A 22,317-nucleotide genomic window follows, 5' to 3' on the forward strand; every position below is an offset into this window, starting at 1 on the left:
GTGTCTGATGGCAGGAGGGAGTGGGCATCCCTTCTGCTATACTTAGGTTTGGCAGTGGGGGGGGGGGGCGTTGGGGGAAGTGTCTGATGGCAGGAGGGAGTGGGCATCCCTTCTGCTATACTTAGGTTTGGCAGTGGGGGGGGGGGCGTTGGGGGAAGTGTCTGATGGCAGGAGGGAGTGGGCATCCCTTCTGCTATACTTAGGTTTGGCAGTGGGGGGGGGGCGTTGGGGGAAGTGTCTGATGGCAGGAGGGAGTGGGCATCCCTTCTGCTATACTTAGGTTTGGCAGTGGGGGGGGGGGCGTTGGGGGAAGTGTCTGATGGCAGGAGGGAGTGGGCATCCCTTCTGCTATACTTAGGTTTGGCAGTGGGGGGGGGGGCGTTGGGGGAAGTGTCTGATGGCAGGAGGGAGTGGGCATCCCTTCTGCTATACTTAGGTTTGGCAGTGGGGGGGGCGTTGGGGGAAGTGTCTGATGGCAGGAGGGAGTGGGCATCCCTTCTGCTATACTTAGGTTTGGCAGTGGGGGGGGGGCGTTGGGGGAAGTGTCTGATGGCAGGAGGGAGTGGGCATCCCTTCTGCTATACTTAGGTTTGGCAGTGGGGGGGGGGCGTTGGGGGAAGTGTCTGATGGCAGGAGGGAGGTGGGCATCCCTTCTGCTATACTTAGGTTTGGCAGTGGGGGGGGGGCGTTGGGGGAAGTGTCTGATGGCAGGAGGGAGTGGGCATCCCTTCTGCTATACTTAGGTTTGGCAGTGGGGGGGGGGCGTTGGGGGAAGTGTCTGATGGCAGGAGGGAGTGGGCATCCCTTCTGCTATACTTAGGTTTGGCAGTGGGGGGGGGGGCGTTGGGGGAAGTGTCTGATGGCAGGAGGGAGTGGGCATCCCTTCTGCTATACTTAGGTTTGGCAGTGGGGGGGGGGCGTTGGGGGAAGTGTCTGATGGCAGGAGGGAGTGGGCATCCCTTCTGCTATACTTAGGTTTGGCAGTGGGGGGGGGGGCGTTGGGGGAAGTGTCTGATGGCAGGAGGGAGTGGGCATCCCTTCTGCTATACTTAGGTTTGGCAGTGGGGGGGGGGCGTTGGGGGAAGTGTCTGATGGCAGGAGGGAGTGGGCATCCCTTCTGCTATACTTAGGTTTGGCAGTGGGGGGGGGGCGTTGGGGGAAGTGTCTGATGGCAGGAGGGAGTGGGCATCCCTTCTGCTATACTTAGGTTTGGCAGTGGGGGGGGGGCGTTGGGGGAAGTGTCTGATGGCAGGAGGGAGTGGGCATCCCTTCTGCTATACTTAGGTTTGGCAGTGGGGGGGGGGGGCGTTGGGGGAAGTGTCTGATGGCAGGAGGGAGTGGGCATCCCTTCTGCTATACTTAGGTTTGGCAGTGGGGGGGGGGCGTTGGGGGAAGTGTCTGATGGCAGGAGGGAGTGGGCATCCCTTCTGCTATACTTAGGTTTGGCAGTGGGGGGGGGGGGGCGTTGGGGGAAGTGTCTGATGGCAGGAGGGAGTGGGCATCCCTTCTGCTATACTTAGGTTTGGCAGTGGGGGGGGGGGCGTTGGGGGAAGTGTCTGATGGCAGGAGGGAGTGGGCATCCCTTCTGCTATACTTAGGTTTGGCAGTGGGGGGGGGGGCGTTGGGGGAAGTGTCTGATGGCAGGAGGGAGTGGGCATCCCTTCTGCTATACTTAGGTTTGGCAGTGGGGGGGGGGGCGTTGGGGGAAGTGTCTGATGGCAGGAGGGAGTGGGCATCCCTTCTGCTATACTTAGGTTTGGCAGTGGGGGGGGGGCGTTGGGGGAAGTGTCTGATGGCAGGAGGGAGTGGGCATCCCTTCTGCTATACTTAGGTTTGGCAGTGGGGGGGGGGGGCGTTGGGGGAAGTGTCTGATGGCAGGAGGGAGTGGGCATCCCTTCTGCTATACTTAGGTTTGGCAGTGGGGGGGGGGTGTTGGGGGAAGTGTCTGATGGCAGGAGGGAGTGGGCATCCCTTCTGCTATACTTAGGTTTGGCAGTGGGGGGGGGGGCGTTGGGGGAAGTGTCTGATGGCAGGAGGGAGTGGGCATCCCTTCTGCTATACTTAGGTTTGGCAGTGGGGGGGGGGCGTTGGGGGAAGTGTCTGATGGCAGGAGGGAGTGGGCATCCCTTCTGCTATACTTAGGTTTGGCAGTGGGGGGGGGGGCGTTGGGGGAAGTGTCTGATGGCAGGAGGGAGTGGGCATCCCTTCTGCTATACTTAGGTTTGGCAGTGGGGGGGGGGGCGTTGGGGGAAGTGTCTGATGGCAGGAGGGAGTGGGCATCCCTCCTGCCATATTTTGTGCTGGGGGCATGTCAGGTGAAAAGTCTGGTGGCAGGAGGGAATGGGCATCCCTCCTGCCATTTTGCCATTTTGGGGGGTTCGGGGAGGGAGGGGGGCTTTGTCGGGGGGGGGGCACTGTCGGAAGGCTTTTATTTTTTTCATTCTTTTTTTATTTGGCAAAATATCTGTGCCATTGCAAAAAAAAATGAAAAAATAACAACGGGCAGACCTGTCGGTAACACAGTTACCAACAGTCTAAAGCAGTTGGGTTTTGGGATCATAAAACCCGATGCAAAATAGCCAAGCAAATGTAAGTGAATCAGTCGCTTGGCTGTTTTGCATGGGGTTTTACTCATTTGCATGGCCGGATCGGAAAATGGGCATTTAGCGACGATCCCGGACTTTATTTATTTATTTATTTACGCTCCTGGCACTCTCACACCAACCTCTCTTCTCTCATACTTATATAATTCCACTGGAGTTCCGTTCCTTCCCTAACCATGTAAACCGTGTCGAGCTCCATCTGCGGAGATGATGCGGTATATAAACCCAAGATTTAGTTTAGTTTAGTTTAGTTTACTGAATCTTGGGTCTTTGTTTCTTACAGGATAACCCCTTTGCCTCTTGGGTAACTCGCCCACTGTGTTTCTTTCCTTCAAACATGAACCGTTTCACAGATACCATGGAACCCAAGTATGCTTTATCGTCTGGGTGTTGACTGCAGTCTTGATTTTTTTTTTCCAGATATTTGATATCGCTTGGGATTTGTACCAACCAAACAAACTTGTCAGTTGTGGTGTGAAGCACATCAAGGTCTGTACCAAAGTCATGTTTTTTAACCTTCCACTATATGCTCAAATTAATGCTTTTCAAAGTGTATTTTATGCTAAAATGTAAGGTGTACTTGTTTGTTTTATAATCTGCTCTATCCACAGTTCTAGGCAAATAACAATACAGCCTACATAGGCAATATAATCATATAGCCATTTATTAGACAAGTTCATGGTTAGCATCATTCACCACAGAACGTCAGCGTGGGCATTGTTCACCAAATTGATCACAAAAATATTGTCTCAGTTGAAAAAAAAAGCCACTAATCCAGAACTTACCACCCTACCTCTGCCCATAACCCTGAAAATGTTTGTCAAAAAAAAAAGTCTTTAAATTAAAGATGTAAGTTTTGAAATCTTGGGAGTGGTCGCGTTGTGGGAAACCAACTCTAACTGAGGGATTTCAACCCTGATGAAACCCGAGCAGGGTGAAACATGTCGGTGACAGGATCCCTTAGAATGGACCACCTAAGCTAAGCTAAGTATAAGCTTTATATTTATATAAAGTTTTATCTATGCACTGATGCACTTTTTTAAAATCATCAATATAAAAATTTAAAAAATAGTTGGATTGACCCGGTGAGGAATTAATGTATAAATCCAACCACTATGATATGCATTTGAGTGGCTGGTGGCATTTCTGAGGGTCTGTGAAAAGATACTATATATACCGTATTTGCCGGCGTATAAGACGACTTTTCAGTACCTTAAAATCCTCCCCAAAGTCGGGGGTCGTCTTATATGCCGGGTACTGTTTACATGCCCTAACATCTCCTTCCTTACCTCCTTACGGTGCTTATGGTACTAGTAAACCTGCCGGGACATCAGCGGGGCCATGGCGGGACATCAGTGCGACAAGGGTGCCAGCTCCTTCATCCTGCGCAGCGGGAAGCAGCGGCGCTCTGGCCCCACCCCTTTTCTCTTGACTACGTCTCTCGCACATGCGGCCGTGTGTGGAGTCTAGCTCTTAAGGAAGTTGCGGGGGCGAACAGGAGGCTTTTGAAGGCTTTTAAAGGGAAACTGTCATGCCAGCAAACTTGCTAGGGACTTGCTCTCTCCCTCTATGTGTTATCTTCCTTCTATCATTGACAGTTTCAGTTTGGTTAACAGTTTAGAAAACAAATAGCATGGCAGCTCCCATGGGTTTATTGTTCTATTCAGCTTTAGTGAATTAATTAAAATTGTTGAAATAAATTCTGATGTTCTTTTAAGTTTTATTTGTTGTGCAGAAGGTGTGCGGAAGAAGGGGTAGTCTTATATGGCGAGTATATAACAAACTCTATATTTTAACTGTAAAAGTTGGGGGGTCGTCTTATACGCCGGCAAATACGGTAAATAAGAATAGTTGGGAAAATTACAAGGAGGGCTCAATATTGACCGACCTTTCATAACTTCTTTAAATTAAAGATGTGCATTTAGATTGTTACAGCACCTTAAAAAATTTAGGGCCCAACATTTGAAAGGGGCCTTGAAGGGCTGTACCTACAAGAGATTATTTGATCGAACTCTATCATTCCAAGCAGGCAAATGGAACAAACGTTTAACCAACTTTATTTCAAACACACTTTCTTATCAAACTTTCAGGAAGTCAATCAAAACTTATCTCTTTGACAAATTTCTCTGTCCCCACTTCTGCCTTGATGCATTCCTAAAACACTCCCAGATAAACTCAATTAATCTTAATATGCTAGTATAATTTCAAAAGTTTTTTGTATTATCGCTGTCTGTATACAGTCTCTTCCTCTGTAATCCGCTCTGAACTATTTGTGGTTTAGTTTCAAGTTTAATAAATTCTTTGATTAGATCGCAAAATCTCATTTCAATGCGATTTACATCAGATAAAAATATAAAATAACAAAATCCACATATATCACATATACTGCTAATTAACATTAAAACATTAGGGAAGAGGGCATCTTAAATTACAATATTAAAAAAAATAAAACCAAAAATAAAATCGGGTATAGGTTTAGTACACACAGGATGGGAGACAAATACCCTCATATTGCGGTATAGAAAAACCTGAAGCTCTCAATACTCTTATTCATTCATTAATCATTTCCAGGTTAGATTATTGCAATACTTTATACCATGGCATAACCAATAAAAAAATAAGAAGGTTACAGATAATACAAAATACAGCAATAAAAATCATTACATCATGACCACATTATATCACTTTTACAAGCTGCACATTGGCTACCAATTACACATAGAATAACTTTTAAAATCATATTGCTTACCTTTAAAATTCAACAATCACCTTTGATACCGTACTCTCCATTCAGGGCTCTCAGATCAATACAACAAAATGTACTAACTATTCGTTCTCTAAAAATAATAGGGACCAGGAGATCTACCATTTTCTCAGTCATTGCTCCTCAGCTGTGGGACAACTTACCACTGTACCTACGTAATGAACCATCCTTAGAAAAATTCAAGCGCTCCTTAAAAAGCTTTCTGTACAAGGATGCATTCAGTACATAGATAGCTTAACCTCCCAAATATAAAATCTTCAGATCCTAATGGATTTTATGTGATCCCATCCGATATGTTCTTCCCTAAATGTTTCTTTTTTTTTTTTTTTTAAATTAAAGACTGTAGTCCATCCTATTTACCCTTTTTGTATCAGTTTTTATTAGAACTTATATGATTTGTATGTAATGTCATATTTTGTCCACCCTTTCTTTTATTTTTTATGCATTGGAAAATTGTTATACGCATTGAAATATATGATACTGCGTAGATAACAAATCTTATTAAACTTGAAACTATAGAAAAATAAAGTTATTATTATTATTTCCACCCAAGCAGTTGAGGCTGGCCACCGATATTCAGTGGCATTTAAACAGGCAGTTCCATTTAATATTGCCAAAAATTGCACATGTCAAGACCAGGAAGTGGAGAGAAGCCAGCACTTAGCATGCATGTGCCATCTGCATGCCAATCCCCGCATAGCTAAGCAGCCAAACAGGACTGCACTAAAGGCTGTCTAGCTAAGCGGGCACTAGCACCCACATAATCCCCTGGTCACCAATCTACCCCCCTTTCCAGTCCTGATCCCTATCCGTTCCAATCACATGATTCCTCCCTCCTCCCTCAGTTTCCCAACCACTTTCCCCCCATTCCTGGTTCTCCCATCCCCTTTCTGGCCCTGGCTCCTAGCCACCTCTGAGTCTTAGCCAGTCTGGTGCAATTCCGGTCCTGGAGAGCCACGGGCAGGTCAGGTTTTCAGGATATCCACAATAAATATGCATGAAATAGATTTGCACCTCAAGGAGGCAGTGCATGCAAATCTATCTCATACATATTCGTTGTGGATATCCTGAAAACCTGACCTGCCTGTGGCTCTTGAGGACTGGAATTGCCTACCTCTGTCCTAGGGCATTCTCTAGACCAGTGATGGCTAACCTTTTTGAGCCCGAGTGCCCAAACTGCCGCACAAAACCAAAGAATTTCCTCAAAGTGCCAGCACGTCAATTAAACCTTAATAACAAGATTTTAGTATCTAAAAACTCTTTATAAAGTTGCCTGAACTATGTAACATCATTTTTAAAGGTTGGAATCTTTGTATTGTCAGAGAATCAATTTGATTCACAATCCTTTGGTTTTCATTTCAATTTATTGGCAATTTATAATGTTTTAATGATTTCATTCAATTTAATGAATTTAGGAAGAATTTGATTCAGTTACACAATATATTTTAAATGTATTATTCACATAACATGTCAAATGCATCCTGAGTAAAAAAAAAAGATAAACTTCTTAAAACTGTTAACTGTGTCAAGACTGTGTATTCCCAAAGAGTCTATACATGTTTTTTTGTAAAATTTACAATCAAATTAGAAAATAGTTAAATCATTACATTTCTAATAATATGATGTAAAGAAAACAAAAGAGCTTTCAATTAAACCAACCGTTTTTATTGGAAATTCCAGATTGGAATACAACAGGGCCATGTAAAGTCCCTTTTTTAAATAACATCTTTAAATAATATTTAAATAACTTAGAAAGTGTCTTAACTGCAAACTGAAAACACTGCTTCATGTAAACATATGCATTGGGCATGCTCTGAAAAAAATTAATGTGATTTTTGTTGTTGCATGCATGCTGATAACTTGTCAATCCTTGGCTCATAGTGCGTTAATTTTCAGAGCAACACATGCAGCACTCATGTCATCCATTAATCTGTTTCTAGCATCAGATTTTATATGATTCAAAGCCGAAAACAGCTGCTCACAAGCATAGGATGACCCAAACAAAGTAAAAAGAGCAATCCCAAGTGCTTTCATGGACTTACAATTGTCTGGCAGAGAATTCCACGCTTTTAGGATTTCATTTTCAGAACTGCTAGCAGTGATTTCATTTGTCACCCTTTCACACTCAATACGTTCAAGAGCCGCACGCAGGTCATTGAATTTACTTTTCCAGATAGAGCTTTCTTGAAATTCCAGTAGCTCCATTTCCAAATTTTGAATATCCAACCACTGTAAGCAGGAAAGATCACGATCTTCAAATGTGGACTTTTCTGGGGAAGTTATAAATGAAAGGGTTGTCTCCATCTTACGGAACTGAGAAAATCTTTTACTAAAATTCTCCTTTGCTTCGGCTACAATGGTGGAATATGCTTTGTGGATTTCCTGGTGTTTTTTATGACTGTCCACAAATGTTGTAGAATTATCCAAATGTATTTTTAGGTTGGGAAAATATTTTAGCTGTCCACTCTCAAGGTCTTTTTCAAAAACATGCAATTTTCTCTCAAAAGCTTTGATGTCACTAAACATGCTTTCAGCTGTTTTTCCCATGCCTTGTAATTTTTTGTTTAGTACATTAAAGTGGTTAGTAAAATCTGTAAAGAACATGAGGTTGGTAAGCCAGGCCATGTTGGTGAGTTGAGGATAGTCTTCCCCCTTTTCGTTCATAAATAGCCTAACTTCTTCCAAGCAGGCCACAAATCTCTCTAACACTCGTCCTCTGCTCAGCCACCGGACATTATTGTACATCAGTAAAGTGTTATATTGTGCCTGAACCTCATCAAGAAGGGCTTGAAATTGTCGAAAATTAAGAGCACGCGCCATGATGAAGTTCACCATTTTTGTTACATCTTTGAGGACATCGTCAAGTTTTTTGCTGCTTTCTTTGGCACAGAGAGCCTCTTGATGTATTATGCAGTGAAATTGAATCAGTGGATGTTTTGCTTCCTTAGCAAAGAAATGAATGAATCCTGATGTTGTCCCCACCATGCTAGGTGCTCCATCGCTAGTAACTGAAACCACTTTTTCTGGACTTATGTCTAGTGATGAAAAAGCCTCCATCACAGCATTGTGGATATCTATCCCTTGTGTTCTTCCAGGCAAAGACAGCAGTTTTACCAGCTCTTCTCTCATGATGTCACCAGTAGCATAACGCAAAATGAGCGCTAGTCTTGCATGGTTAGTAATATCTGTACTTTCATCCAAGCACATGGAGTAGAAGGGTGCTTTTTGTAAGTCGCAAGTAAGCTGTTGACTAACATCAGCAGCCATTCGCAGAACCCTATCTTTTGCAGTATTTCTGCTTAGCGGCATCTCAGAGATGCGCTGCACAATTTTATCCTTGTTTTGGAAATCATGGAAGAGTGAATTACTCCCAGCCAAAATTGCCTTTTTGATAAAATCTCCATCAGAGAGGGGCTTACCATGTTTTGCCATGCACAGTGAAATTTGAAAGCTGGCAACTGTAAGATGATTAGTTTTTGAAAGATAGTTGCTAAAACTAAGAGACTGGGAGTGATATTTCTTTAATTTTCCTACAAGGAACTCTTTTCTTTGAGCTAAACCAAGTTCAGCAACACTGTTATGGTTGGTCTCAAAGTGACGTTTGACACTTGATGTGCGAGACACAACACTTTCATTACACATAATACACAATGCTTTCCCACTGAGTTCAATCACTCCATATGTCTCTGTCCAGGCCTCTTGGAATGGTCTTCCACTATGTTTTTGCTTTTTTTGCTGTACTCATTTTCTTTGTTCAAGACTTCAAGTCTACAAAAGATAAATTTGTATAATAAAAAAAATCTAATGAAGTGCTGTATACAAATCCGTCCCCATAAAAAAATATGTGATTGGGGAATTTTACTAATTGTAGACATCCGTTTTGGTCAAAAAATATACTGTCTGGGTGAAAACCGGACTTGTGCAACCCTAACCTGGACACCTAGACAAATAGGATTAGTGTGTTGGTTGTTCACAGAGAGCCCAGCCCTCCTCTCAGCTTACTGAACTTCTCTATGCAATCATCATAAGCAGCTTTTTTATTTCCTCGAATTTAGCATGTCCCCCATGGAAGATACAGAGGTTTTTACAGAGGAGCACATTATTAGACACATTAACATCCCCCATATCCTCACCTCTCTAGCATGGGAGCACTAGGAACTGTTCCTGATTACAGATGTCACATGTGGAGTCACACTACAGCCTCACTGAGTTCCTGTGATAGACTCAGTGTGAAGCTTCTCTTCCTCCCCCCACTTCCCCCTCACACACTGCCTGGCTCATAGGATACTAAGGGGAAGACAGGCAGGCTAAACATCCACTCACAGGACTGCAGCCAGCACAGGAGGATGGGCCGCAGCCCACCGGGACAATGCCCGGTCCTCCCAGTGGCCAGTCCGGCCCTGTTGCCAGGTGAGCTGCAAAGCAGACACCGGCACACTCACCTCCCGCCGCGCCGCATATCTTAATTGCGGACCTTCCCGCGTGCCAGCTGCAAGGCCTTCGCGTGCCACAGCTGGCACGCGTGCCATAGGTTCGCCATCGCTGCTCTAGACTCAGGTAGTCAGTCTCTTCTTGACATCCCAAGCTTTAAACAAACTAGGCTTGATATATTTAGAGACTCATGTTTTATGGTAGCTGGTCCTTTCCTATGGAATGTATTGCCTAGTGAGATAGGGTAGGAGCAGTCCCCTTCCGTTCCCACATTGAGAGATTTGTATACCAAGGTCTAGCTTCGTGTTCAAAATAGGAACACTGACCCCTAGAGTCAGCCTTCAATATAAAGGTAATTTGGTGACTATTGGCCAGGCCCTACATAACTCCTGGAGACCAGGAAGTGCCCGGATAGGCCTGGATGTTTCATGCCAATACCTTTGTAGAACCACAGTTATGTATGGGAAAGGATGGTACTGAGTGATATAGTCACTAAGACAGAAGTGCAAATGCCAGCCACACCCACACCTGAAACCATACTCACCTCAGACCCTGGATTAACCATTCAGCCACATAGGCATGTACTTAGAGCACCAAGGGAAAGGAGCACCAGAAAGTTTTTCCCCCCTAACTATCATGCCCTTAACCCTTTCACTGCCATCTGCCACACCCATTATCCAACACGAAATTCAGTGTTTTTCTAATCACCATAAATATATACGTGGAAGAATGAAATTTCTCTGCACTTGTTGAGTCTCGGTGTCTTGTCAGTTAAGCAATGAATGGGCCAAGGGGGCACCACTGTTGGGCTGTGGTTAGGGTGGCAGTTAATCTTAATCCGGCCCTGTTGTGATTTATAAATTCAAAAATTTAACCCCCTGATATTCAGTCAGCAGGAGTTGGTGATTTTAAAAGCATAGACCACTGTGTACTGAATTTGATCGGAATATTTTATTTTATTTTAATTTATTATATACTACCTACAAGTCATTGAAGTGCCTATTTAGGTACAGTGGGTATTTCTCTGTCCCTGGAGGGCTCAATCTGAGTTTGTACCTGAGGCAGTGGAAGGTTACATGACTTGCCCAAGATCACACAAAGCTGTAGTGCAATTTGAACCAGGCTCCACTGGTTCTTGGCCTCACTACTCTAACCATTAAGCTACTTCTTGACTCTTAATCTAGGCCAGGGGTGTCAAAGTCCCTCCTCGAGGGCCGCAGTCCAGTCGGGTTTTCAGGATTTCCCCAATGAATACGCATGAGATCTATTTGCATGCACTGCTTTCAATGCATATTCATTGGGGAAATCCTGAAAACCCGACTGGATGGCGGCCCTTGAGGAGGGACTTTGACACCCCTGATCTAGGCACTAGCATTTGATATCTCAGTGCTCAATGGTGCTCTGAACATAAGAACATAAGCAATGCCTCTCCTGGGTCAGACCTGAGGTCCATCATGCCCAGAAGTCCGCTCACGCGGCGGCACAACAGGTCCAGGACCTGTGCAGTAATCCTCTATCTATACTCCTCTATCCCCTTTTCCAGCAGGAAATTGTCCAATCCTTTCTTAAACCCCAGTACTGTACTCTGCCCTATTACGCCTGAAGTTATGCTGTTCACCTTAGCCAGTTAAGTGCTGGATATTGCCACTAGCTGAGTATCAACACAGGTGTGCAGAATGGGGTCCTCTCTCCAGCCTATTCATATTCTTCAGCCTTGTATGACTATTTTGTGCAGAGGCTAATAAACTTTATGTAAAATGTTTTGAGGCCAGGGCCAACTTAGCCTGTGGACCAGGTGATAGAGAGCAATAAAACCACTGTTCTCCTCTAGGCAAGGGCTACTCAATTCTGGTCTTCGAGGTCCACAGTTAGGCCAGGATTTCAGGATATCCACAATGAATATGCATGAGAGAGATTTGCATGCATTGCCTCCTTGGTATGCAAATCTCTCTCATATATATTCAATGTGGATATTCTGAAAACCAGGCCTGCCTGTGGATCTCAAAAACCAGAATTAAGTAACATAACATAACATAAAAATCCATTCTAGACCGTGTTACCTTTAAGTTATATGCAGTTTACACAAGATTAGCTAGGAATACACAATAGATGAGAGTTAGAAATTAAGGACCCAAGAACTTTGAGAATAAGTAAGTCTTAAGTTGTCTCCTAAAGTGTAGGTAAGATACAGATATTAGTGATAAAGATTTCAGTTCCTTATCCCAGATAGCAGCCTGATATGAAAGCATCCGATCATGATATCTTTTTAATTTACAGCCTTTCGCCGATGGAAAAGTCAGAGGGGCCTTAGCACTTCGAGAAAATTTTAAAAGAAGTAAAACAAAATAATTCTGTCAAATGAGAAGAAGCATCACCAGCTAGAACTTTGTAATATATATAACCCAACTTGAAAATAACCCGTGCCTGTTCTAGGCCCTCTGTGGTCCAGGATATCCCTATATTCCTACCCCACACCCCCACCCCATCCCCACACACGGTCTGGCCCTCCTCCCTCTCTCTCAGACCTCCCTTCCCCATGCCTACCTTCAAGCTTGCCTTTACTTCTAGAGGCTGCCAGTGATTCACAGAGACTGCCTGTGGCTGGCCCAGAGTCATCCCTCTGCTACATTTCGCCTTCTCTAATGAAACTTCTGTTTCTGGTGGGGCCGTATGCAGCAGAAGAAAGCTCTGGGGCTGACTGAAAGCACTGTGCGTGAATCGCGTCCAGAATTCGGCTGCACCACTCATATTCCAGGAGAGCCGCTTTACTCATATTATTCATCTCCTAAAGTCACGTCATTGGTTTCCCATCCGTTTCCGAATACAATTCAAAGTCCTCTTACTGATCTACAAATGCACTCACTCAGCTGCCCCTCACTATCTCTCTTCACTTATCTCCCCCTATGTTCCCGCCCTCCCATCGTGAGCTCCGCTCAGCTGGTAAGCCCCTCCTATCTGTGCCCTTCTCTTCAGCTGCCAACTCCAGACTCCGTCCCTTCTGCCTTGCTGCACCATATGCTTGGAACAAGCTGTCCGAATTCCAACGGCGGGCTCCGTCTCTGGCAGTGTTCAAGGCCCATTTAAAAGCCCACCTCTTGGAGAGTGCTTTCGACTCCTAACTCCTCTCACCTTGGATCCTGCATCCCCTACCCTCTTTGTCATGTCTGTCCAAGTTAGATTGTAAACTCTTCTGAGCAGGGACCATCAATAAATGTCAAAATGTACAGTGCTGTGTACGCTTTCCAGTGCTATTTAAGTGATAAGTAGTAGAAGTAGGGCTTGAGAGAGAGGGGAAGGATCATGGGAAAGGGGAAAGGTGCTAATTCAAAAGTTGCCTCACGAGCCGCAGTCTTTTTAAAAGTCCAGCCCTGTTTGAGATCTTCAATTTAAGGTACTTTATAAATGCCAAAATAAATACACCACTGTCACTTTGTTCTGTATCACCTAATAAGCTTTGTCACTGTTCCTTGCTGAATCAGATAGCTTTTTAAGGGAATGGGCCTCGCCAGGGGAAAACCACCTACAGAAATGGCAGCATAGATTCTGAAATGTTTGTATTTTAAAAAGAAAAGTGAAAGGAGCAAATATATCAATATTTTATTATGAAGCACCTGTCAAACACCATGACTTGAATCCAGTTGAAGTCACAAGAGTCTGATTGAAAATCTATACTGCCTGACAAATTATAAAGCAGAATTGGCTCAGTGGCTATGGAGGCCTAATCATGAGTTCTAAGAAAATGAACAGTTCCCAAGGACATGGGTAAAACTTGTCCTTTAGGATCCGACTTACCTTTTACCCCATTCTGTCTGCATAGGGAAGAAAGCTCAGTTAATCAGGTCATACGAAAGGGTGTTGCTCAGCTGTTTTGTGTGCAAATGAACAGTGCACACCAGGGTGAGTTAAATAACAGATGTTGAATGTGCTGAGACTGGAGTCGGTTCAGAGAATGGCCACCCGGACGGTCTCGGGACTCAAGGATCTCCCATACGAGGAGCGGCTAGACAAATTGCAGCTATACTCACTCGAGGAGCGCAGAGAGAGGGGGGACATGATCGAGACGTTCAAGTATCTCACGGGCCGCATAGAGGCGGAGGAAGATATCTTTCTTTTCAAAGGTCCCACGACAACAAGGGGGCATCCGTGGAAAATTAGGGGAGGGAAACTACGAGCTGACACCAGGAAATTCTTTTTCACAGAAAGGGTGGTTGATCGCTGGAATAGTCTTCCACTGCAGGTGATCGAGGCCAGCAGCGTGCCTGATTTTAAGGCCAAATGGGATCGTCACATGGGATCTATTCACAGGGCGAAGGTAGGGGAGGGATCTATTCATAGGGCGAAGATAGGGGAGGGACATTAGGGTGGGCAGACTAGATGGGCCGTGGCCCTTATCTGCCGTCTATTTCTATGTTTCTACAACAGGTCCTTATGATTATGAGGCAAGAGAAGTGCATCAATTCCTTGTTAAGTTTCCATGCAAAAAAATTAAAAAAGCTCTTTTACAAGATAGAATTGGGGCTCATTTTCAAAAAAAGAAAAAATGTCCATAAAGGGGCAGATGGACATTTTCCTCACCCAACCTTCCAAGTCGCTATTTTTGAAATCTGTGCAAATCATTCGCGTGCAAAAAAGGTAGTGTATCAATCGCTGTTTCAAAATCGGCCAGTAATCGGCCAACAGAGATTGAATCGCTACCTTTAGTGAATCTGGGCCTAAGTCCCTTCAAATATTGGGCTGAATATAGACAGATTTGCTTTTAACCCCTAATTAGATTCTAAACACGTCTTACAAGAAGAGTAATTGTGTCAGTTATTTGGAATACTGCTTTACTTTTTTTTTTTTACTTTGCGGATTTTATCTTTAAAAAGCGGAAAAAGATAAATATGGAACAAACCAAACTCCTCTTGGAGCTTAGCACTAGGAGGGGATAACCAACAGAAAGACGAATCGTGCTTTGTATTCTGGTACACAGTTGACTGAGATTTGAAGCAATGTAAAAATGATGTGTTCTGTAATATCTCTCCTGTGATAAACCAGCGAACGCATAAAACTGCTTTGCTATACAAAGAGAACATGGTGCTTCCAGACTGTGATTCCATTTTACTCTCCTGAGAATAGATAATCAGCTCTTTTTATTCTCTCGTTGTTGTCAGTTCACTGAAGCTCATAAATTGTTGCTTTTGTGAAAAGAAAGTGCATTTGAATCTGAGCCATATTCATCTTAAATTTAAAACCTGAGGGAACAGTACAGTATGTAGGAAATGAAGCACTTGGAGGTGACCATAATTAATGATCTTAAAGTGGCCAAACAGGTACAAAAGAAGGATTAGGGTTGCCAGATTTTGCTTTGGGAAAATCCGGACCCATGGTCACGCCCCCAGGACCGCCCAGTTCCGCCCCCAGCCCCACCCCCAGGCAGCATCTGCGCATTCGCGGACACGATACAATGACGTCACGCATGCTGCATCCACGTATGCACAGATGCCCTTGGGTGAGAGATGGTGCACATGAGGAGATGAAGAAAGAGGAGAATTGTTGGGCAGAGAGAGAAGGAGAGAGAATTATTGGATATGGTGGTGGGAGAGGAGTGAGGTAGAGATATCTGCATGGGGAAGAGAGAGAAGTCAGACCACTGGAATGGGAAGGAGAGAGAGAGAAATGCCACACCACAGGCTGGAAGGGAAGGAGGGGAGAGAGATATTCCAGACTGCAGGGAGGAGAGATGCCAGACCACAGAAAGGAGAGGAGAGAGATGTTAGACCTCAGGAAGAGGGAGGGAAGGAGAGAGAGATTCCAGGCTATGGGAAGGAGAGGAGAAAGATGTCAGACCATATGAGGGGGAAGGGGGAAGACAGACCATGGGAAAGGGAGGAGATGGTGCACAGAGTTGGAATGGAAGGGGAGACGGAGGGAGGAGATGGTGCACAGCAATGGGTGCGGCAGGGAAGAGATAAGAACTAAACTAAACTAAACCTTGGGTTTATATACCGCACCATCTCCACGAATGTGGAGCTTGGCACGGTTTACAGGAAGAAGGATGAGAGAGGAACTACAGTGGAGAGATTAAAGAGTTAGGTGTAAAGGGGAAGGTGAGAGGCCTAAGAGGGGGGAAGTGTTACAGTTTTGAGAATAGCCAGAAATGCTTCTTATGGATAGATGGGAATAGGGGAGAAGAAAGAGGGAGGAGATGGTACACATGGATAGATGGGAAGGGAAGACATGGAAAAGTAGATAAATTTTGAGAAGAAAGCAGAAAAATGGAAGTTGAATGTTAACAGTTAATGCTAAAGATGGATGTATGGCAAAAATTGAAGGAGAGAAAAACAGCAAATGGATAAGCTGGCCCTGGATATACCTTTAAGAGCACATTAATTTTTTTAAATTACTTTATTAATAATTCAAATGCATTTTTAAAACATGTATCATATATTCAAACATAAAGCAATACATTAATTCATTGTATATCTTATTTCTTAGTATATACTAAAAATATCAAATTATCTTTATGCCTTCTATAGTCCAACCCTCTCTTCCCTCCCACCCCGGTGAGAAGATGTGTGCAGGAGATTCATGAAATATAAAAAGCTATAATTCAAAGATTAAGGCCCTGATTCTGTATAGGACGCCCAGGAGAGATGTCCTATACAGAATCGTTCCTACACTAAACCTCGATTCTGTAACCGGCATCCATAGTACAGACGCCGGTTAGAGAATCGGGTTAAATTAGACGTGGCCGCTATACTTATGGCAGCAAGGGATCTCCCTGCTGCAATAAGTATAGCAACCGCGGTTGCGGCCGCCTGTCCCATCGCCGACAGGAGGATGCCCAGTCCTCCTGCCGGAACCCCCCTGGAACCCCCCTCCCCCCAAACTGGTAATCGCGGGCAGGAGGATGCCCAGTCCTCCTGCCGGAAACCCCCTGGAACCCCCCTCCCCCCCAAACTGGTAATCGCGGGCAGGAGGATGCCCAATTCTCCTGCTGAAAAGCCCTATTGATTAAATGTTATACAGACAGGACAATCTTCCACAACCTCTAATTTCCTAGGCAAAGGCCATATTTCCCTCCCTCCTCCCTCCACTTAATCCACTGAATCTTCTGTCTCAAGCCCTCTGTGTGATTAGGTAGAGGGGATTCAGTAACTGTGCTTTCACTTCTAGGGGCAAAAATATATTTTAATTTGTCTCACCTCCCTTTCAGAGCCAGAGACCATGGACAGAAAGATACACTTCTGTGTTACCATTATAAAGTTGGCTCCCTGAGCCAAGCAGCTGTCAATTTGCTGCACGAATACTGCGCCCTAGAGAATGGCACGGGGACAAATTTTTCTCCATCCCCGCGGGAACTTATTTTCCCGTCTCGTCCCAGAGAGTTCTTTTCCTATCCCTGTCCTCATCTGCACAAGCCTCAACCATTTTAAAATCATAAGTGTTCAAGGCTTGTGTGGGTAAGGCAGAATTTACAGGATTGAGCAGGGACAGCGTCAAAACCCACGGTGATGGGATGGGGAAATTGAGTTCCTGCGGGAACGGTGAAAAATTTGTCCCCCATGTCATTCTCTACTGCGCCCCCTCTGTTTCTACTGTCAAGGCCTGGAATAAGAATATAAAAGAATAGCCTTACTGGGTCAGACCAATGGTCCATCAAGCCCACTATCCTGTTCTCACGGTGGCCAATCCAGGTCACTAGTACCTGGCCAAAACCCAAGGTGTAGCAACATTCCATAGAGAATCTCAAAGAATAGCAAGATTCTGGAATCCCCAGAGTAGCAACATTCCATACAGAATCCCAAGGAGTAGCAGCATTTCATACTACCAATCCAGGGAAAGCAGAGGCTTCCCCCATGTCTTAATAACAGACTATGTACTTTTCCTCCAGGAATTTGTCGAAACCATTCTTAAAACCAGCTACGCTATCCACTTTTACCACAACCTCTGGCAACGCGTTCCTAGAGCTTAACTATTCTCAGAGTGGAAAAATATTTCCTCCTATTGGTTTTAAAAGTATTTCCTTGCAGTTTCATTGAGTGCCCCTAGTCTTTGTAATTTTTGACAGAGTGAAAAATCGATCCATTTGTACCCCTTCTACCTCACTCATCGTTCCAATTTCCAGATCGTTTATAAATAAGTTAAATAGCACCGGTCCCAGTACAGACCCCTGCGGCACTCCACTGTTTACTCCCCTCCATTGTGAAAAATGACCATTTAACCCTACCCTCTGTTTTCTATCCGATAACCAATTCCTAATCCACAACTGAACTTTGCCTCCAATCCCATGACTTTTTCATTTTCTCAGGAGCCTCTCATGAGGAACTTTGTCGAAAGTTTTCTGAAAATCTAGATACACTATAATATCAACCAGCTCACCGTTATCCACATGTGTATTCACACCTTTAAAAAAGTCAAGCAAGTTGGTGAGGCAAGATCTCCTTTGGCTGAACCCATGCTGACTCTTGTCTCATTAAATCATGTTTGTCTACGTCAGGGGTCCCCAATGTCCCTCCTTGAGGGCCGGAATCCAGTCGGGTTTTCAAGATTTCCCCAATGAATATGCATGAGATCTGTGTGCATGCACTGCTTTCAATGCATATTAATTGGGGAAATCCTGAAAACCCGACTGGATTCCGGCCCTCAAGGAGGGACTTTGGGGACCCCTGGTCTACGTGTTCCACAATTTTATTTCTTATATTTGTTTCCACCATTTTGCCCGGTACTGAAGTCAGGCTTACCGGTCTGTAATTTCTCAGATCTTCCCTGGAACCCTTTTTAAAAACTGGCATAACATTGGCCACCCTCCAATCTTCAGGTACTACAGAAGATTTTAGCAACAGTTTACCAGATCACTAACAGCAGGTCAGCAATTTCATGTTTGCATTCCTTTAGTACCCTGGGATGTATACCATCCAGTCCAGGTGATTTATCTTGTCGATATGGCTTAGTACATCTTCCAGATTCACAGAGATTTCTTTCAGTTCCTCCCCATCATCACCCTTGAATACCATTTCCAGTTCTGGTAGATCTCTTCTGTAAAGACTGAAGCAAAGAATTCATTCAGTCTCTCCGCTCTGGCCTTATCCTCCCTGAGTGCCCCTTTTGCTCCATGATTAAACATAAGGAGCTTTCCTCCCCAACTACTGTCATGGGAGGGGCGTCCTCAGTTGCATCACATTCTCCCAGAAAGACAGTGTCTGATATTACTTTCCCTGTCTGATTCATGTTCCATCTCATTGTCTAATACAGAGGCTATAAAGGATCAGATATGATCATGGTTCATTAGATCACCACCACATCTTTCTGGGATCAATATCGAAAAGACTTTCTTTCCAGTACTTAAAGTAAAGCTCAGTAGGATCCAATCCAGTGATGTACGCTTGTGTTGGGAGAGCAAATATTATCTAACCCCATGACTATAAACTAAAACCCCACAAATCTCTGGTTGGTAATACTTTCTAGTGTGATGAATTCTTCCAGCACACGAGGAATTTTAGTGGCTCAAGGCTGGTGCAGTGATGACTAGTTTGAAGCTGGATGCTACTAGAGTTGATTGCAATGTATAGAAACATAGAAACATAGAAATAGACGGCAGATAAGGGCCCACGGCCCATCTAGTCTGCCCACCTTAATGTCCCTCCCCTACCTTTGCCCTGTGAATAGATCCCATGTGCCGATCCCATTTGGCCTTAAAATCAGGCACGCTGCTGGCCTCAATCACCTGTAGTGGAAGACTATTCCAACGATCAACCACTCTTTCAGTGAAAAAGAACTTCTTGGTGTCACCTCGTAGTTTCCCGCCCCTGATTTTCAACGGATGCCCTCTTGTTGTCGTGGGACCCTTGAAAAAGAAGATATCTTCCTCCGCCTCGATGCGGCCCGTAAGATACTTGAACGTCTCGATCATGTCTCCCCTCTCTCTGCGCTCCTCGAGCGAGTATAGCTGTAATTTGTCAAGCCGTTTTTCGTATGGTAGATCCTTGAGTCCCGAGACCATCCGGGTGGCCATTCTTTGCACCGACTCCAGTCTCAGCACATCCTTGCGATAATGCGGCCTCCAGAATTGCACACAGTATTCCAGGTGGGGCCTCACCATGGATCTATACAATGGCATAATGACTTCCGCCTTACGACTGACGAAACCCCTTCGTATGCAGCCCATGATTTGTCTTGCCTTGGACGAAGCCTGCTCCACTTGATTGGCAGACTTCATGTCCTCACTGACGATTACCCCCAAGTCTCGTTCTGCTACCGTTTTTGCTAGGATCTCGCCATTAAGGGTATAAGACTTGCATGGATTCTGGCTGCCCAGGTGCATAACTTTGCATTTTTTGGCATTGAAGTATAGTACGCATCCAGTTATGATACATGGGCTTGTTGTGCCACTGGGGCTTACGTGCATCTGAGAAGCTGAAAACTACGCCATTAGTAGTTTCACTGCCAGCAGGGCCTCCCAAGGCGGACAGGTTTCAGCGGAGATGGCAGACTTAAGGATGTACATTAAAACAGGGGAAACAAATCCACAAAAATCAAACAAGCAAGAGCAAAAGTGGAATTGTCCAATCAGAATGGTGCACAAAAAGTGTCTTTCAACTCATCTGATAAATCCAAATGTCTTTATTCATCCAAAATAACTCTTTCATCCAAAGTAACTCAATGACTCGACATGATCATGTTTCTTTTTTTTTCACTGCAAGGCCATGTTGGTTTGTAGCGTCACAAGATTCGGAGCAACGGTTTGATCGTTGTGTTTTAGAGCATATTTATCCATTTGATACCCTAAGACTCCTGATGCAGGCCGGGTGGCCGAAACATGATCATATCGAGTCATTGGGTTACTTTGGATGAAAGAGTCATTTTGGATGAATAAAGACATTTGGATTTATCAGATGAGTTGAAAGACACTTTTCGTGCACCATTCTGATTGGACATTTCCACTTTTAGACTTAAGGATGTACCACTCATCTGGGCAGCAGCAGATGGGCAGTTTTGAAGGCAGAGGATCGCGTTTCATGCGGCAACGGCAGCAACGTTGAATTTATACTGTGCAGAAGAAAGGCCCCGGCAATCTGCTTCTGTATTCTGCCATGAAAACTTGACAATGTTCATTAATGTCTCTAGGAATCCAACACGAGTCGATGGCACCTAACACACGTTGCACGCATCAGAGAAATAAGGAGGCTTTAGAAATTATTACAGCTAAAGTGGACCAAAGTGTCTAACTAGTAGTGCGATCTTTATTTCTCTAGCTTCTGCACAGAAAACAAACACTTTTCTCCCTGTTTCATAAGGTGGTCAGAAGAAACAGTCTGTTTAATTTGTCTGACAGGACAAGCTGTTCTTTCGGAACCGAAACAGAACTACCAGAGAGAAGGAAAACTTCTCCGTCTCAGCCAAGGACACTTTGCTAAGAGTCTGGGCTTTGAGCCAAGGCTGTTCTTGTTATTTGAAACTGGTATAATTAGTAGGGGAGCGGAATTAGCACAAGGAACTTAAAACTGTACCAGTTTGAGTTTGAATGCAAAAAAGCTTATCAGTAATCATCTTATCTCAGGGGTGTCAAAGTCCCTCCTCGAGGGCCGCAATCCAGTCGGGTTTTCAGGATTTCCCCAATGAATATGCACGAGATCTATTTGCATGCACTGCTTTCATTGTATGCTAATAGATTTCAATGCATATTCATTGGGGAAATCCTGAAAACCCGACTGGATTGCGGCCCTCGAGGAGGGACTTTGACACCCCTGTCTTATCTTATCGGATTATCTAGGTCAGGGGTGGGCAATTCTGGTCCTCGAGAGCCGGAGCCAGGTTAGGTTTTCAGGATCTCCACAATGAATATGTATGAGATGGATTTGCATGCACTGCCTCCTTGAGATGCAAATCTATCTCTTGCATATTTATTGTGGATATCCTGAAAACCTGACCTGGCTCCGGCTCTCGAGGACTGGAATTGCCTACCCCTGATCTAGGTGGACAACTACTCCCACCTAAAAGAGGAACAAAGGCCTAGATTCACTAACCTGCCCGATTCACTCCGCTCCGTGTCCGATCTGACGCAGGCTGACTGATTCACAACGGGCTTGTATTCAAATGGGGTGCGATCGGAGGAACGTTCCCCACCGACCACACGGATTGCTCTCCAGCGATCCAGATGCATGCGCAGACCATCTACTTTGTCTGTAGATGGTCTGCGCATGCGTTTGATGTCAGTGTTTTTTTATTTACTTTCTACTCGCAAGCCATGGTTTTAACCCATGGTTTTGAAGCGGGTAAAAACCATGGGCTCGCGCTGCAAGGAAGAATTGGGGCAGAGAGCAGGGCTGGAAGATTGGGGCAGGAGAGTCGGGGCAGAGCTCAGGGCAGAGAGCAGGGCTGGAAGTTAGCAGGGATTTCAGGGTGGCAATGGTGCAGGAGAGGTCCTCAGCAGTCGCTTGTTTTGGGATCGGCCAGCCCAGTCGGTGTCCCTCTTTTTTTTTTTTTTTAGTGAATCACTGCCTGCCTATATTTGTATGCCATTCCACCTCATTTGCA

At 44.8% G+C, this 22,317-nt stretch overlaps 1 protein-coding gene across 2 annotated transcripts in view; it reads left to right on the forward strand.

Moving 5' to 3' along the window:
- EML5 (EMAP like 5) overlaps positions 1 to 22,317 on the forward strand; it is a 382,142-nt gene that overhangs the window by 113,292 nt on the left and 246,533 nt on the right. For both annotated transcript variants that reach the window (XM_033952880.1, XM_033952881.1), the window contains exon 4: positions 3,024 to 3,092. In XM_033952880.1, the coding sequence (XP_033808771.1) occupies positions 3,024 to 3,092 (69 nt within the window). The remainder of the gene's footprint in view (positions 1 to 3,023; positions 3,093 to 22,317) is intronic.

The sequence above is a fragment of the Geotrypetes seraphini genome, chromosome 7 (genome assembly GCF_902459505.1).
Source record: "Geotrypetes seraphini chromosome 7, aGeoSer1.1, whole genome shotgun sequence".
NCBI lineage: Eukaryota > Metazoa > Chordata > Amphibia > Gymnophiona > Dermophiidae > Geotrypetes > Geotrypetes seraphini.